General features: G+C 36.2%; 3 protein-coding genes across 3 annotated transcripts; 2 read left to right on the forward strand and 1 right to left on the reverse strand.

Moving 5' to 3' along the window:
- Positions 1–1,267: 1,267 nt before the first annotated feature.
- Positions 1,268–1,870, forward strand: LOC125209867. Its single transcript, XM_048109443.1, has one exon. It carries the CDS (start codon positions 1,268–1,270, stop codon positions 1,868–1,870), a length of 603 nt encoding a protein of 200 aa, XP_047965400.1.
- Positions 1,871–4,943: 3,073 nt separating this feature from the next.
- Positions 4,944–10,167, reverse strand: LOC125208952 (DNA replication licensing factor MCM2). The gene is made up of 17 exons (XM_048108493.1): positions 9,865–10,167; positions 9,606–9,784; positions 9,128–9,303; positions 8,839–9,028; positions 8,520–8,739; positions 8,227–8,434; positions 8,016–8,150; positions 7,750–7,941; positions 7,476–7,648; positions 7,044–7,232; positions 6,855–6,971; positions 6,440–6,524; positions 6,193–6,345; positions 5,988–6,113; positions 5,715–5,897; positions 5,406–5,567; positions 4,944–5,278 (listed from the first exon to the last, which is right to left on the reverse strand). Exons 1-17 carry the CDS (start codon positions 10,107–10,109, stop codon positions 5,162–5,164), a joined length of 2,850 nt encoding a protein of 949 aa, XP_047964450.1. The 5' UTR covers positions 10,110–10,167; the 3' UTR covers positions 4,944–5,161.
- Positions 10,168–11,420: 1,253 nt separating this feature from the next.
- LOC125208890 (probable protein S-acyltransferase 7) lies at positions 11,421–14,407 on the forward strand. The gene is made up of 6 exons (XM_048108401.1): positions 11,421–11,496; positions 11,592–11,774; positions 11,969–12,148; positions 12,745–13,047; positions 13,552–13,785; positions 13,859–14,407. The coding sequence occupies exons 2-6, from the start codon at positions 11,673–11,675 to the stop codon at positions 14,177–14,179; spliced, it is 1,140 nt and encodes a 379-aa protein (XP_047964358.1). The 5' UTR covers positions 11,421–11,496; positions 11,592–11,672; the 3' UTR covers positions 14,180–14,407.
- The last annotated feature ends 2,228 nt before the right edge of the window (positions 14,408–16,635 follow it).

A 16,635-nucleotide genomic window follows, 5' to 3' on the forward strand; every position in this document is an offset into this window, starting at 1 on the left:
TGATTTTGGATTGGAACAGTCTCCATAGGCAAAACTAGAACCCTCTCTAACTGGCTAAACCAAAAATGATATTGTATCGGTTAGATTTCAGTTCAAGAATTTTTGAAACCATAATCAAGTTCGATTTCAGTTCAAAAAATTTTGAAACCATATTAAGCAATAAGTGATTTTGACCCAAAACTGGGAAATTGTACAAAAACTACAGAAAAATTCTTTAAAATTTTTCTTTTAAATTACAATTTTGACGTATAATCAGGATCATCATTTCCTTTGTTGGGCTAATTATGATTCAAATATTAGTAATCTACCGTTTTTGAATTTGCAAAATCACTACCATTGCAACATTTGTAATCGACGATTTTTTGGTGTGTATCATCGCTGTAAATATGTATAGATAAATCATCCTTTTCACTTTATTATCACCGCATTTAATTTAATAAATATTACTTTCTTCCTTTTGGTTTCAAAATAAAACGCATCATGAAAGTCAGAAGAGTAAAATTATTATAAAGAGTGAGGTATCCAATCCGATCCTATCTCAAAATCCGCAATTGTACGAAAAATAAATCTGTTCCAATCCTAATTGACCGAAATTCAAAATCCGAGAATCCGAACTGTAATATTCAATCCCATCCAAAATTCCAAAATTGCACAAAAATTTCAAAAATTTAAAAATAAATAACAAAATTCAAAAATCAACAAATATATATAAATATTTTCATATTTTGGATTTTAAAACCTCTAATCCAACTCAAAAATCAATACTCCCTCCGTTCCATAGTAATGGAAGCGAAACTTTTCGACACGGAGATTAAGAAAAATTGTGTTAGGTGAGTTAAGAAAAGAGGGAATAAAGTGGAAAGTGAAAAAGGTAGAGAGATGAAGAGAGAAAAAGTAATAGAGAATAAAGTAGGTGTGGAAAAATGTGTTGACTTTTACTTAAAAAAGGAGATGACTCTATTACAGTGGAACAGACTAAAATGATAAAATGACTATATTGAGAGAGTATTTAATTTTTGAATTTGAGATATTTTGGTTGAAATTGCTATTTGTAGCACCTACAAGCAGTCCCTCCACCAAAATGAAGCTCCTCTTTCCCCTCTCACACCATATTGTATAGATACAACTAATCTACATACAAATTCAGTCCACTTATTCCACCTAGTCTTCTCCTTCCCCAATTCCCCTTCTTCTTCTTCTTCCTTCATATTTAAATTCAAACCCTAAATCAATTTTCCCCCAAATCTCTCTCTCTCTCTCTGCTCCGATGACTCAAAACCTCCACCGCCGCCGCAACAACCTCAACCGCATAATGTTCCCGCGCTGCCTCCACGGCATCCCCTGCGCGCACCCTCCCCCCGCCGCCGTGATCCGCCTCGTCAAATCCGACGGCGCCGTCGCGATCTACGACCGCGCCGTGACGGCGTCGGAGCTGATGGAGGAGTTCCCGAAGCACATGGTGTGCCGATCGGACGCCTTCTACATAGGGCAAATCACGCCGGCGCTCTCCCGCGGCGAGCGCCTCGTCCCCGGCCACGACTACTTCCTGCTGCCGGCGAATTTCTTCCAATCGGCGCTGTCGTTCGCGGCGCTGGTGCGCGGCGGGGGGAAGGCGCAGTTCGAGATCGAGAAGACCGCGGCGGGGGGGCTGCGGGTGAAGGTGACGGAGGAGATGATCGCGCGGCGGCACAGGGAGGCGGAGGCGGCGAGGCGGATCGTGAGGGTGTGCACGACGCCGCAGCTGAAGAAGGAGTATGAGGCGCTGGTGGGGAGGCGGAGGCAGTGGAAGCCGAAGCTGGATACGGTGTATGAGAAGAAGGGGCGGAGGCAGAGGAAGATTTTGAGGAAGACGAAATCGAATGTGGTGTGAATTGAATTTGATTTTTGATTTTTGATTTTTCAGGTAGGGAGAGGGATTTTTTTTAGCAAGGATTCAATCGATCCACAGTCATTTTAGCTTACTTCATTTTACATGTCATATACTACACCATAATTTTGAATAATTTTTGTTCTTCTTGCTTGCAAATTTTGGTTAATTTTCATCAGTTTCATGAGGTTTTATGAAATTAACAAGTTTTGATTTTCTTATCAACTTACAAAATGCCATATTTTTGTGATATTCTCATTATTTGAAAATAAAATATTCCCTTTTTAAACAGAGGTTACTTTCTTTCTTTCATTTTCTATTATGCATTTTCATTATCATTATCTGTTAAAGCATTAATTTCTTTGCGTTTTTTTATATTTTGAATATTAGAAACCCATTTATAGTCTTTTGCTTTTAATGCTCTTTGTCGATATTTTTCAATATTTTTATTTTTTAATATTAGAAAACAAAAAAATCAATATAATGTTTACATAATATAAAAGAAAGAAGATTATATGCGTTTAATATTCAATAAGCTGCGTTTTGTACGGCATCTCCTGGTGTGATTATGCCACAACAGGGGATCCATTCTCTTAAACGTAACTACACTTCATGATTAAAACAATTAATTATCCATTTTCTTATTAGTAGTAGTATTTGTTTTGAAACAAGTAAAATAGAATATGGGTTGCGGGACACAACACAAGCGTTCTACTATCTTCATTCGTTAATAAATATCCTAAATTTTCAATTATATTTGTTTGCTAATAAATATTCATTTCATTTTTACAATATTTAGTAAAAAAAATCTTATATTTCACTAATTCATTTCATTGACATTTTAGTAAATAAACTATACAATTATAAAAATATGAGTTACCTTCCATTATATTTTTTTATACCCACTTTTTTATACAAACTCAAACATTTTCTTAATCTTGAAGCCAATAAAAAATAAGAAATTTATGCCGACTTTTTTATTCATTTGATAGTGCCAGTATTGAATATTTCATCTTTTATGTTAATTGTTGGTAGTATTAAAAAGCTGTTGCCATAAGAATAAAATATGGATAAACATTGAAATTCTAGTACTCCTCCATAGTCCTTACGTTTGAGCAGCATAGTATATAGTGATTAATGACGTGATGTGTAGTGTGAATAGGAGATTAGGTTGTGTGATTGGAGAGCAGCCGAGAATGAAACAGGAAATCTAACTGTTTTGCATGTGCTTCTGCTACAGTTTATTTTACAAAGATAATCAATTGCTACAAGAAACACTCACGCATTTCAAATGATTAAATTAAGTAAAACTGAAATTCCCAATTGGAGAAATTTTATTATACTCCTTTAATTGAATATAACCATATTCCGACACTAAATAATGTGATTAAATTAAAGAAAGAGAAGTGGATAATGGAAGTGAATATTAATCGGAAAAGGACAAGATAGGAGTCAAATGAAGTCAGTTGATGATAATGGATATATTCAAACAGCTGCCAAATATTTTTCTCACGTGCGCTGCCAACACAGACCGCTTTCGTTCCGTATCTTCTACCCGGTTATTAATTGTGCTCTTACTAAAAATATTGCACGTCAAGTTATAACCGGACTGATTCATCTACTTACATCTTTTATGTAGCGTAAAAACACTTAAATTCAGAAAATACTCCCTATCAACTTAAAATATACTCCTTCTGTCTGCTATTACGAGTCTCATTTCTTTGCGGCATAGATTTTAAGAAATGTTAAGAAAAGTGAGTGGAAAAAAGTTAGGGGGGGGCGACCGCCCCTTCCTGGCGATCCGCTACCATGGACCCGGGCGTGATTTTTTCATTGTCGCCTCCTCCGATAGCTTCCGACGTCGCCCATTCTCCCTCCATAAATTTTATTTCGCCCCTGCCACTACTGCTGCTACTCCATTATAAATAACATAGAATAAAATCAACTACTACTGCTAAAGAGGAATGAAACGAGTAAATCAACCTATCCAAAATTATCACAAAACAAGAAAATTAAAGCAAATAAGATGTAAGGTCATTATGCGTTAATTTACAGAGGGTAGTAAAAATATGATTTGACCATTAGTAGGTTCGAGATATTATTATATTATACGAAAAAATTACTAAAATTTAGTTAATGATAAATGATAAATAATAAAAACATAGTTAAATTAGTCTTGAAACTTATAAATCATTTATCTTAGAGTTATATATATGATCTAAAATAATTTAAAATGTGCTTTTGTTTAGTCATCCTTCTAATCAAACTGCCCATAATAATAATCAACGAGTTTATAAAGTAGTAGTAGTAGTATTAAACAGTAGTAAATGCCCAAAATATAGTTTCTCTCACTTTCAAATCTGGTTCAGTCATTAATAATTCAGTAGTGAACCATCAACCATATTTATAACTATTTAAAGTGTTAAACGGTTTTTAATTTTATGTAAAAGTTAAACTAAATAGCACGCCAGTTTACGACCGACCAATCAATCCGACCGGTTTTTATTCCTCCACTTGAAATCGTCAAATGCTTTCATATTAAACCACTATCAACAACTCATCCTCAAAATTAGATACAAACAAAAGATCACTCTCCTAAACACTCCTTTTCTCTTGCATTCTATATTCATAGTTCCAAGTTTTTGACTCTACTGTGCTGGAACATGTCAGCCCATTTTATGCCAAGATATTTGACTGCATTGATCATATTACACCCAATGGTTTGCCGACACGTGGAGTAGATACTATTATTATACATCGAGCAAGACATGATTCATTCAATTTCACCCTGTTTATGTTTGGGAAACGTGTGGATATCAAGATTGAAATACAGCCTATAAAATTCTAAGCATGTACCACATGATCATACTACTTGTGTTTTTTGTGAATCTTAGTCACCGAGGGTGGGAAAATATTTTAAAATATCAAAATACCATGATTATTATATCAAAAAATATTATTCCATGACATACCAATCTACCCAATGCATCATCCATAAAACTATTAGCAATGAAACAATGAATTGAGATATCACATTTGATCGTGACAGATAGCTAAGAATTCGGTGAACGATATGTGAGTGCTAGATTTTCAACCCATATTATAATACAAATTTGAGATTACCAACTTTTCTTACAAAGGCTAAATCTGAAATAAATTATAGGTCTCCTGCTACATATTTGGAAGGAAAAGTTAAGTGCAGAACCTAACATACTTTTAATAAGGATGAAAAAAATTCAACAATGTTGATAATAGAGCCCGTTACTTAATCTCGTACCAACATCGTCGCTCAAATTAGTGGGTAAGACGATGCCTTATAATACCTCTTTGTTCGTCCAACTCAAAGCTGGCATTCGAAAACTCTGTGCTGCTGAAGAAAGCCTTCAGATCACTGATTCCATAATCAAGTGCCTGCATTTTGACACATCCTACCTTAATTAGCAATTCACTCGCCCGATAAATAGCAGGAGAAAAATAAAATAGCAAAGATTGAAGAATAGTGCCCCAAATAAGGCGTGTGAACTGATTTATACTATACCTTGCTTTGTAATTCTTCCACTTTGACATCAACATGAGAGAGGTTAGCAGTAGAACCAGTTGCAAGCTCTTCAAACTGCAGGGTGTCCTTCACAAGTCCTCGAAGAAGGTGGAGAACGATTCCGTTGAAATCCTTTTTGAATATCATGTATTTTTTGAAGTTCTGCAGTAAGTTGTGATTCATTTCAGTTCATAGCTCAAAACAAATACATGACGTACCAAAGAATTTGATCCCTTCGAGATCCAAGGGTTGCAAAATGAATGTTCTAAAAAAGTATTAGCAGACTGATAATTGGGTCCCCGTAAGTACCTTCTGCAGTGCTTTCTGTACACCAAACTTTTGGGTTGAGATAAATGAATCCAGCAGGACTCGAATAGCCATGTCAACATCCTCTTGAGTGACATGGTTTCTGAGGTGCATTCTAGCATGGGCTTCAGACATTCGTATCATTGATTCTATATGTCTCACCGCAATAGGAACTCCTTGTCCATTCTACAAAAGTAAAAGCCCAAAAGGGATCATTACACTGATACAACTTTAAAATAGCTCATGAGGAAAACACACAAGTTGAAGTTATCTTACTGATGATTCTCTCCGAAGTTCAGCATAAACTTGTGTAAGCTTGTTTAAATCTGCATCATGCGACTTTGGAAACACGTTTAGCTTAGCATATGTTAGGTATTTCTTTAGCATCTCTTGGGGTATTATCTGCAGAGAAAGAAATACTATTACATATAAGAATAATATTACTATGAGAGAGGTGGTAACAAGATATTAGAATTAAGACCTCCGGATCTGTTTCTCCGGCTGAAGCTTGGTTTTCATCCTGTGAGTTGTTCACAGACCTATCATCGAAGTTGGAACCTTTGGGCTGGGATTTGTAGTGACTATCAACGACAAATTGTGCCAGCATCTCATCAGTTACTGGGTCAACCACATCCTGTGTATATCAAATATTTACAATTAAAGAGCTACTGGGAGTACAAGTACAAGAAAGCCATTTGGCTAACAGAGAATTCAAAAAAGAAATGGACCTTGACAACACAGAGAACATCAAATCGGGAAACAATTGGATCAGTGAGCTCCACATTCTGTGAAAATGTCTTCGAGGAATCATATCTGCAGTAAATTTACCAGAAAATTATCAAAACCAGCTATGGAAGTATGGAACAAATAAAATGTGGGAAAATGGAAAATTTAACAAGAAAACCTAATTCCCTGAGACAATGCACCCTGTTTTCCTCCAAACAAAGTAGGATTGATTGTACCATGTTTTCATTCACAATGGATACTGTATAATGCATAAGAAATATAAGCAATATCTGAATAAGCCTCCTAGGATCATGAAAACAGGTGCACTTATCTTATCATGAATGAAAAAACATAAGAAAAGTTCCCCCAAGGAAGGATTATAGGATGCAAAGACACAAATCATGTGACTATACACACCTTCCCCCAATAGGATTTGCAGCAGCAATTACAGAACAGCGGGCCTGGAGAGATGTGACTATCCCAGCTTTTGATATGCTAATACTCTGCTGTTCCATTGCTTCATGGATGCTCACTCTGAATTACAAATATTTATAATCAGTACCATGTTCAAATCAAGCAAACAAGCATTTAAAAACAGCTACTGACCTGTCCTGATCATTCATTTTGTCAAACTCATCAATAAGACATATGCCTCTGTCAGCCAAAACAAGTGCACCTCCTTCGAGAGTCCACTCCCTCGTGACCGGATCCTTGTGAACTGCAGCAGTGAGTCCTACAGCAGAAGCTCCTTTTCCAGTGGTGTACACAGCCCTTTGTCCAGTCTTCTCAACATACCTAATAAGTTCATCAAGCAATATTACGCAAAATCACACAAAAGCAAGACCTTCAAATACACACCCATAGTAACTGCACCTCAGTCCGTTAAATATACTGAGAAGCTAGCTAAAAAGGTTAATGAGGAGTCTGGAGTGTAAAGTAAATCTCTACGAAGCAATCAAATTGGAGAGATTGATATTAAAGGAGTTTGAAATTTCAAAACTTTAATTTTTTAAAATACTTTAGAAAGTATGTACTTACTTTAGGAACTGGGATTTGGCAGTTCCAGGATCACCGAGCAGGAGCACATTAATATCTCCTCGCAGACGATGTTTTCCTTCAACATTCTTCTCTTGGCCACCAAACATGGCCAGAGCTATCGCAGTCTTAATGTCCTCATGTCCATAAATGGAGGGGGCTATTGACTTGGCAATCTGAGTTAACAAAAATGAAAAATCAAAAGGTAGTGCAAACATGTAGCAAATATTAGATTAACAAATTGCTTAGTTAATTGACCAATTAACACTGGACATACCCTTTCTCCAATTCTTGGGTCTTTTGCCAACTTCTGAATTTCTTCTTTGTCTTCTTGAGTCAGCTTGTAAGCTGAAAAGAGGTCATGTTTCTTGGCAACATAATTTGCTTCAACCACAGTGGCAAAGACAGGAAACCCATTCTTTGTATTTAAAGACAAATCAAAGTTGTTGGTATATATGCCAGTCACCTCCTGGATTTTAAAAAACAACAAGCGTTGAGCAACTCTAAGGGCTAAGAAAGCTAGAATCAGATGCAAAGACTTACTATCTCTTCTCCGGGTCGGGCACAGTCAATTAGATCATTCAAAAGTATCACTTCCTTGTGTCTCGGTAACCTACCAGCAGGAACAATTCCAGGGCTTTCTTGGAGAGTAAGTTTCTGGTAGTTTCTATATATTGTCTGTATCAAATATAAAAATAACTTAGCAGTGATCTCAGTGGCATTTAGCAGAAATAGGGAGCAGGAGAGTATTTACCTGTTCATTGTTAACAGTGAATGGTCCTTTTGACTGACACTCTGGACAAGAACCCACCTTTACCTCTGAATATGAGTTCTGGACAAAAGGCCCAAGAATTGCACCACATTTATTACAATCATATTTAACTTGCTGCAATTGAGGAAAGACTCCAGAACGTCGAGTAACAACTCCACCAATACGAATCATGGTGTTCAAGTGTATCTGCCTGCAGGGTATAAACGGAAAGCAAATCTCAGTTATCACAGGGGGGGCTCCACAAAAAATAACATTTTGGGGTACAACGTTGTTACCTAATATTTCGTATCTGATCATAGACAGGCAGTTTAGTAATGCGCACATAGATCTTTTGATGGATTTTCTTGTAATTTGGGTACAAGTCAAAAACAAGCTTATTGGCAACTTCTTCCATAATCTCAAGGACAGACTGGGGCGCATCCGCAAGCCAGATTGCAATGTTGGGGTGCGCAAAGATGAATTGTGTATAATCAATCTCAAGGCTACACTTGTTAACTGCAAGAAAAATAAACAAGATAATAAGTGACTGAAAATAAGCATTTGGAAGGAATTCTAAGCTTAGCCCTGGCATACACACAGAGGAAGGGTTCTTACCTGAGACCATTTCATTGATCTGCCTCAGATACTCAAAGTCTTCATTCTCACTCTTTGGTTTGACGTATGTGAGCAAAAAACCCTTGAATTTCTTGCCAATGAAACGCCTCACTTCATCTCTAGTAACCCACTCTCTAAGGGTTCCCTGAACCCTATACATGGCATTCTCCGGTTCATCATTCTCTTCATCCTATGGTGACAGCCAACCGATCAATCATCATGTGCTTATAAATGGTGAAGAGATAAAATTTAGCATGCAATGTAAATCTGATATAAGGGAAATCCATACGTCATAAGGGTCATCATCTGTCTGATCAGTCATGGGAACATCATCCCTGGAGTTGCCTCGTGATCTACCTGGAGAACTGGCCATTCCATCAGTATCATCCATACTTCCAGGAGTACCTGGAGGCCTGAAGTCAGCCCTTGTTCTTTTTGATGGCCTGTAGCTTTCATCGTCGCTATCTGCATACAAAATTTAGCTTTTCCACTCAGTTAAACAACAAGCTCCGATACTCATCCAATGCAATTCCAGTAAATCAGATCTTGATTACAAACGTTCTACAGTTGTTTCAGTTATCACAACGCATTTAACAGGTGATGTCTAATATAATCCATCCATTTGAAAAAAAAGTCGTCTAAACTTACAACAATGTAAATTAGATTAAACTGATTGAACAAGAAGCAAAAAAGTATAACCAAGTTACAATAAACAGCCGAAATTGAAACCTAAAATAGAGGAATGGGGAAAATGACATAAAAGAGACCTCGATCGTGAAGAAGCTGCGGAAGCTTGCGCTGAGAAACGCGAGCCTCTTTGGCGTCAAGCTCGAGCTCGGCAGCTCTGCGATCCGCCATAATCTGGTCCAAATCCCTCTCGTCCTCGAGAGAATCGTCAATCCCCAACCCTTCGTACTGGTCCTGCTCGCCCATCCCCCGATAGTCCCTACAGCCATCAGTACCACCATTAGTAAAAACGTATCTCGCTTCCGTATGTTACCAGAGGCACGCAACAGAGATACTTACTCCATGAAATTGTCGTTGAAGAGGTCCTCCCCTTCTTCCTCTTCATCGTTGAGGTGTTCCTCTTCGATCTCGTCCCTGACGATCTCAGGATCGACGGACGCCTCGTCGTCGTCGTCGGTGTAGTTCTGGCTGGTGTTGAACGGCAACTGGTCCGTGTTGAACCCTGCCGATGTCGGAGAATCGGGTGTGGACGGAGGAATCGCGCCGTCGCCGCCCGATCTGGATGAATCGTCGTCTCCCGCCATCTTCAGCCTGCGGTGTGTGATTGGGAGAGAGAAATGAGGGTTGCCGGAGTGAGGAAACTGTTTTCAATTAGGGCATAACCCTTCCCCCCTTATTCAGTTACTTTTGGCGGGAAGATTTGGCGCCAAAAAATGAACACGCAGGGCCCATTTATGTTTTGGGCTGCATTATCAAAATGGAAATACTTAGGGCTCATGTTTAATTTCGTACGAAATGACATTGACAATTCTAAAAATGATTTATCATTTAATTAAAATACTACTCCTATTTTTTTACTTTTGTTTCTAAATCGAATAAAATGATCTTCGTTCTGTCCTATTCTAGTTGGGACAATTTTTTTCGGGAACAAAAGATTGAAAAAAAATGAGTGTTTAGAGGTTAAGTTGACGAGGAATAAAAGTATGAAAAAAAATGAAGTAGGAGAGGGAAATAAATATTAAAAATATGAGAAATAATAAAGTTTTTGTCGAAAAAAGAGATGACTCAAATATGCTCAAAAAGAAACATGACTACACGAACGAACGAAACATGTATTAATCTCTTATTTCCTTTTTTGTTTTGTGTCATATTTTAATAAACGACATGACTTAGTCTCTACATACTGAGTGACAAGCAATGCGTTATCATATTATATAGAAATACTCTAATAAATACTTCTTCCGTCCGCGGATAGGAGTTCGGTTTTATCATTTTAATCTGTCAGCAAATAGGAGTCTCGGTTCAATTGGTCTCACATTCTACCAACTCACTCCATTCACATTTCATTTAAAACTAATATATATATAAATGAGACTAATATTCCATTAAACTTTTTCACTCACTTTTCTTAACATTTCATTTCTTAAAACTCGTGTCGCTAGCAATTGAGACTCCTAATGGGACAGAGGGTAGTAAGAACTAGGAGTACTATAGTTTGCAAATTGCAAGTCCAAGGTTATATTTCATAGCACATTTCATAACCAATCACATAAGTCCGAGGTTATATTCGTCCCCGTATAAAATTTATGAACATTTGAATACTATGAAAGTTACAAATAAATTTTGTTTAATTTGATGTATTCAATTGCAGTAATTATTTGCATGGGATGCAAAAGAAATCATAACGAAATACGTGATGTGGCTTTCATGGCGGAAAAATGTGGAGCTAAACAAGTAATTGGTCTTTCTCTCTCTCAACAACTCACAGATTCAGCCAAAACCAAACCATCAAACACACAATTTTTCTGCAGGAAACACCTATTAAGTGGGGAGCTCATACTACTATGATCAAACATCATACAAAATCAGCTTCAAATTCATAGATAAATCGCGATATATTCCGTGGAAGAAAGCTAGATCTGAGGATTGCTTCCTTGTTTATGGCCTTTGCCTTCCAGGCCTCGGAATTCGGTAATCCATTTCCCGATTCGGTCGTTTTTCCATCATTGTTACTGTGTAGATCACTCGGATTTCGTTGCCGGATCTACGTTTGTTGGAATTTTCAGATGGAAGGCTGAGAAGAAATCTGGTTTGTGTGGAGTGATTCTACGGAGTTTTTCTTCTGTTTGTGATACGAAGCTAATTCGATGCCGTTGATCATGCATTCCCCTAAATTGCAACGCCTCCGCACTGTCGATCACAGTAGCTCCTCTCGACTGCGTGTTTATCAAGTCTGGAAGGGGAGAAATGTAAGTGTTTTTTTCATGTGTATTTCACCCATTTATTGTAGATCTAATTAAATGATGTGTGAAATTGCAACTGAGATCCTTATGAACATGAATTGGCCCAATGATAATTTGAAATCTAGTGTGAAAATTTTTATTGGATGTGATAATTGGGGATTGAGATGTGACTGTCATTTTTTTTCCTGAATACATTGCAGAAATTCTACTGTGGCGGCAGAATCGTATTTGGTCCAGATATCAAGTCTATTTTCATGACATTGTCTCTCATCCTGATTCCAGTGATCATGTTTTGGGTGTTTGTTGCCAAAGGGCTTATAATTTCGTATTCCCGTGAAGGAATTATTCTCGTTGTTACATCCGCGTTACTAACTGCATATGTGAGTTTTTCTTGCATTCGATAACTTGTTATGTATGATGCATTTTCATCTCGTTTATTGACAAAATAAGATAAGGTAGAGCAAACATAAGAACATTGAGTGGTCTTGTTTTGGGAGTTAGTTGCCCAAAGGTCGTATTCCCATGGCGGGGGGATTATTCTCGTAGTTTCATCTGTTGAATTGACTGCTGAGTTCTATTTTACATAAGTAACTTGTTATGTATTGTAAATGTAAGATAGCACTAGAGCAAGTAAGAGTGTGTATAAATCCAAAATATATGAACATTGTCCCTTATCTTGATTCCAACGGTCTTGTTTTGGGTGTTTGTTGTCAGCGTCTTTATAAGTTCATATTCCTGATAAGAATGAATTAAAATCATAGTTTCATTTGTTTTACTAAGTGCACATGCAAGTTCTTCTAATATGTTACACTTGTTATGTGTAATGCATTTTATCTTGTTTATTGATAATGCATGATACAGTGAAGCAAGTCAGCATGTGTATGAATTCAAAACCTAAGTATGCACTATCGTATTGTATAGAAATTGGAAGCTCACACTTGGAATAGTCTGTTTATGATTTAGTCTGTGTTTGCAGATCATTGTTCTTCTATTTCTCACATCTGGAAGTGATCCTGGGATTATTCCCAGAAATTCTCAGCCTCCTGACCCCGATGATGATAGCTCTGGTGTATCCACGGATTGGGGTAGCAGCCTAAGTAGTGCACATGGTGTACCATTGACAAAAAATGTATACATAAACGGGATAGTTGTGAAGGTAAAATATTGTCAAACATGCATGTTATATCGGCCTCCACGATGCTCCCATTGCTCAATATGTAATAACTGTGTTGAGCGCTTTGATCACCATTGCCCGTGGGTGGGACAATGCGTTGGAAAGGTTAGTGGTCTGCTTCTGCTATAACTTTCCATTTATTCTCTACAAGAGTAGGCTCCTTATAAACAACCTTCTTCGATAAGCGAATATCTTCTTGTTTCAAGGAATGCTCGCACTGGATGGATGGTAGCATCTCATGCCTCCTTTGCTTTCTTTGATTTTTGCAATAATCGGCCATATTAAAAATAAGGCATTCGAATTTATGGATATTTGGCTCATTTGGTATAACTTAGTATATCAAATTTACCTTTTTTTCCATACATGACATAATTCATTTTCCAAATTATTACTTCTACTTTTTTTGTCTAATTTTGTCCATCAATGGCTAAAATCATGTTGTGTTACATGTTGAAATTATTTTTTTCATGCTTACTAAATGCATTACAAATAATCACTTTTCTTTTAGTTTGAAATCTAATTAAAATATAGGATGTTGCTGATATTCGAAACATAACCCTGTTGTGTTATATACTAAAATCTCTAACTGCAAATTTGTGCTGCAAACAGAGGAATTATAGGTACTTCTTCATGTTTGTGTCATCTACAACCCTCCTATGCTTGCATGTTCTATTTTCGTGCTCGCTAAACATCAGGGTAGTCATGAACAAGCACCACTGTACCCCGTGGATGGCTATCCAACAGTCACCCATTGCGGGGATGCTCATCGGGTATACCTTCGTGATTTGCTGGTTTGTTGGAGGCCTCACTATGTTTCACTTGTATCTAATCTCAACAAACCAGGTATCATATACTTTCTGTCTTGTCTTTTCTCTTGATAATGCGATTGTCCAATCGTCACCTTTTCTCTACGCAGACTACGTATGAGAATTTCCGGTACCAATATGATCGAAAGATGAATCCGTACAATGTTGGGATTTTTAGGAACTGTATGGAAGTGTTCTGCTCTAGGAAGCCACGTTCCCGGAATGACTTTAGGGCATTGGTCAGAAATGATTCGCCTGTTAATTCATACACGGGCGTGACATCAGATTTAGAGATGGGAAGGCGGCGAGGCTTTGATGCTGATGATTTTGAGGACCCGAGGAACCGGATTGGTCATTTGGGCAGACTGGAGAGGTGCAGGACTCAGCCAAGACATGATCACTGGGAAGATCGGAGAGGCAACTGGAGATGACCTTACCTCGTTACCATCTTTCTTCGAGACGTGCATGAGATCAGGTCGAGAAGAAGACGAAGAAGAAGAAGGTATCAATATATATTACTACAATTTTTTTTGTTGTTGTTGCTTGCTATAAGAACCATCATTCAGAGTGGAGCAAGTAAGATTGTTTATCTTTCTTTCTTCCTTGCAAAGAGAAGACACATTTTTGTACTGCTAGAATTAGGGTAGGCCATTGATCAGATTAACTGATGTCATATTTCTTGATCAAACTAGCATTGAGAATTTATACCATGTCCATGATCATCTTTCAGAGATATAGATATTTATAAATTTTCAACACACTTAATTAATTGTTAAAGTTCATGACAAAAGTTACCTGTGATTTATAGAATTGTAGAGAGAAGTTTACACTACAAAACAAATGAAACTTTAATAGAAAAATAATAGGGTGATAAGAATGATAAAAATAATTTAAATTGCAAATATGGGTAAAATGCGGATTAGAAACACTTCGCAAGGAGAGACCCTTAAGTGGATCTGTATCTTTAAAGATGCGAGAACACTACGAATGTGCGAAAGATAGTTTCATGTTTCATTTAAACATACTACTATACCAAAACACAAACGGATTTTTTCAAACACATACCATCTTCATCTATTTTTTTCTCAAGATTGTTATGCATTTTTTATTGGTGACTCAAAATTGAAAAGCATCTAACTAGACACAAAAAACTACTGTAATTAACATCTCTTCTTTGGAAACAAGAAATATAAACATGTTTATCCATTTTTGCAAGCCAAAAAAAAAAACACTTTTGGAAGACTAATTAATTCCCATACATAAGCGATTTTGTATTCGATTTCCTTACTAGGCGATTACAACCCCACTAGCAATTTTCTAAGCAAACCCAATACGACTTCTGAAGTAATCTATTTGTATCATAATTGTAGTTTCAGAGCGACCTCATTTGCATGCTCAATGGGCACGCTCACACACCAATTGAAGACTACTGTATATGCAAAAAATGTACTTGCACATTTAAAACACTAATTTGTGAAGCAATCACAGCACGCCACATTATGTCAATTCATAATTTAAAAAAAAAATTATCATTTTTCTATTGATAAATAATCTCATTCTATTAAGGTGAAGGATCATTCATAAATATCAATCTTGGAAATACGTCCATAAAAAGTATGAATATTTAATTTGACACGAATGTAATTAGTAAAGTAGAGAGAGATAAATAATAGTGTCACTATATAAGTAATGTTAGCGGAATGTAAGTTTCATATCATTAGTGGTATAGTGTAATGATATAAGTTGTAACTAAAATGATGTATAATGGTAATGTGTTGTTTGATCATCCAAAAATTAGAAAGTTCAAAATTTTCAAGAACGAAACTAATAAGAAAAGTACTAGCCTACATACTTTTTAGAGACAAATGGAGTGTATACTCCATCCGCCTCATAAAAATATACATTTAGGATATTAAAGTAAGATAGATTATGAGATAGTAGTTAAAATAATCTTATAGATAGTGAGATCCAAATTATTATTTTATTATTATTAATAGTGTTTAATAGTATACTTAGTGATATTAATTGTAAATAAATTGATATATTTGAGGAATGAGCTAAAGAGAACTTTTCATAAATAAAAATGTAGTACTATTTTTATAGGATAAAGGGCATATTAACCCTCTTTTATCGGCAAAAGATTGTTTAGTTTAAATATGACAAACATAATTAGTGTTCTATAATACACTAAATTGTGAAAATTAAATCCATTTATTATGTTTAACGATTATTTACTTCAAATGCATGCCTCTGTAGACATGAAAAATTGTGTAAATGGAGTACATAGATTATCACAAAAAGTATTAATTTATTCATTAATTTACATTTCTAAAAAAATATCAGCATCTCAACATTAAAAGAATATAGAGATTTTATAAATTTTCAAATAATTTTATATTTTTCCTTAACAAAAAAAAACTGCAGATTCATATTCTCTAGATAAATGCAACATTATGAAACCATAGAGATTGTAATATATTTACAGTTTTTTTGTTGTCTTTCCCTTTTAATTTCATATAAAAACAAAAAACTGCAGATTTCAAGATAAACTCAACATATTTTCAAAGAAAGGAATCTACATTAACAATTAACAATTAACAATGATAATAATATAAGAAAAATATAAAATCTCACAAAGAACTAAATGAGAACCAGTTTGATCTTCAAATTGCCGCCGCGTAAAATTTCTCACCAACTGAAATTCAAGTCAGCTGCTGCTTCAGATTAAAACCCTAGAGATTATTTATGAAGCGAAAGAAAAGGGTAAAAGAGTCAGGAATCTCTTTCGTTTGGCGCGCAGAGGCGGAATTTTTGGCGGCAAAGTAATGGACATGACACGCGGCGCTCTTGCATTGGTGGAGGATGTATGTGCGTGTCGGCTATGGTG

Source organism: Salvia hispanica, chromosome 3 (assembly GCF_023119035.1).
Source record: "Salvia hispanica cultivar TCC Black 2014 chromosome 3, UniMelb_Shisp_WGS_1.0, whole genome shotgun sequence".
Lineage (NCBI taxonomy): Eukaryota > Viridiplantae > Streptophyta > Magnoliopsida > Lamiales > Lamiaceae > Salvia > Salvia hispanica.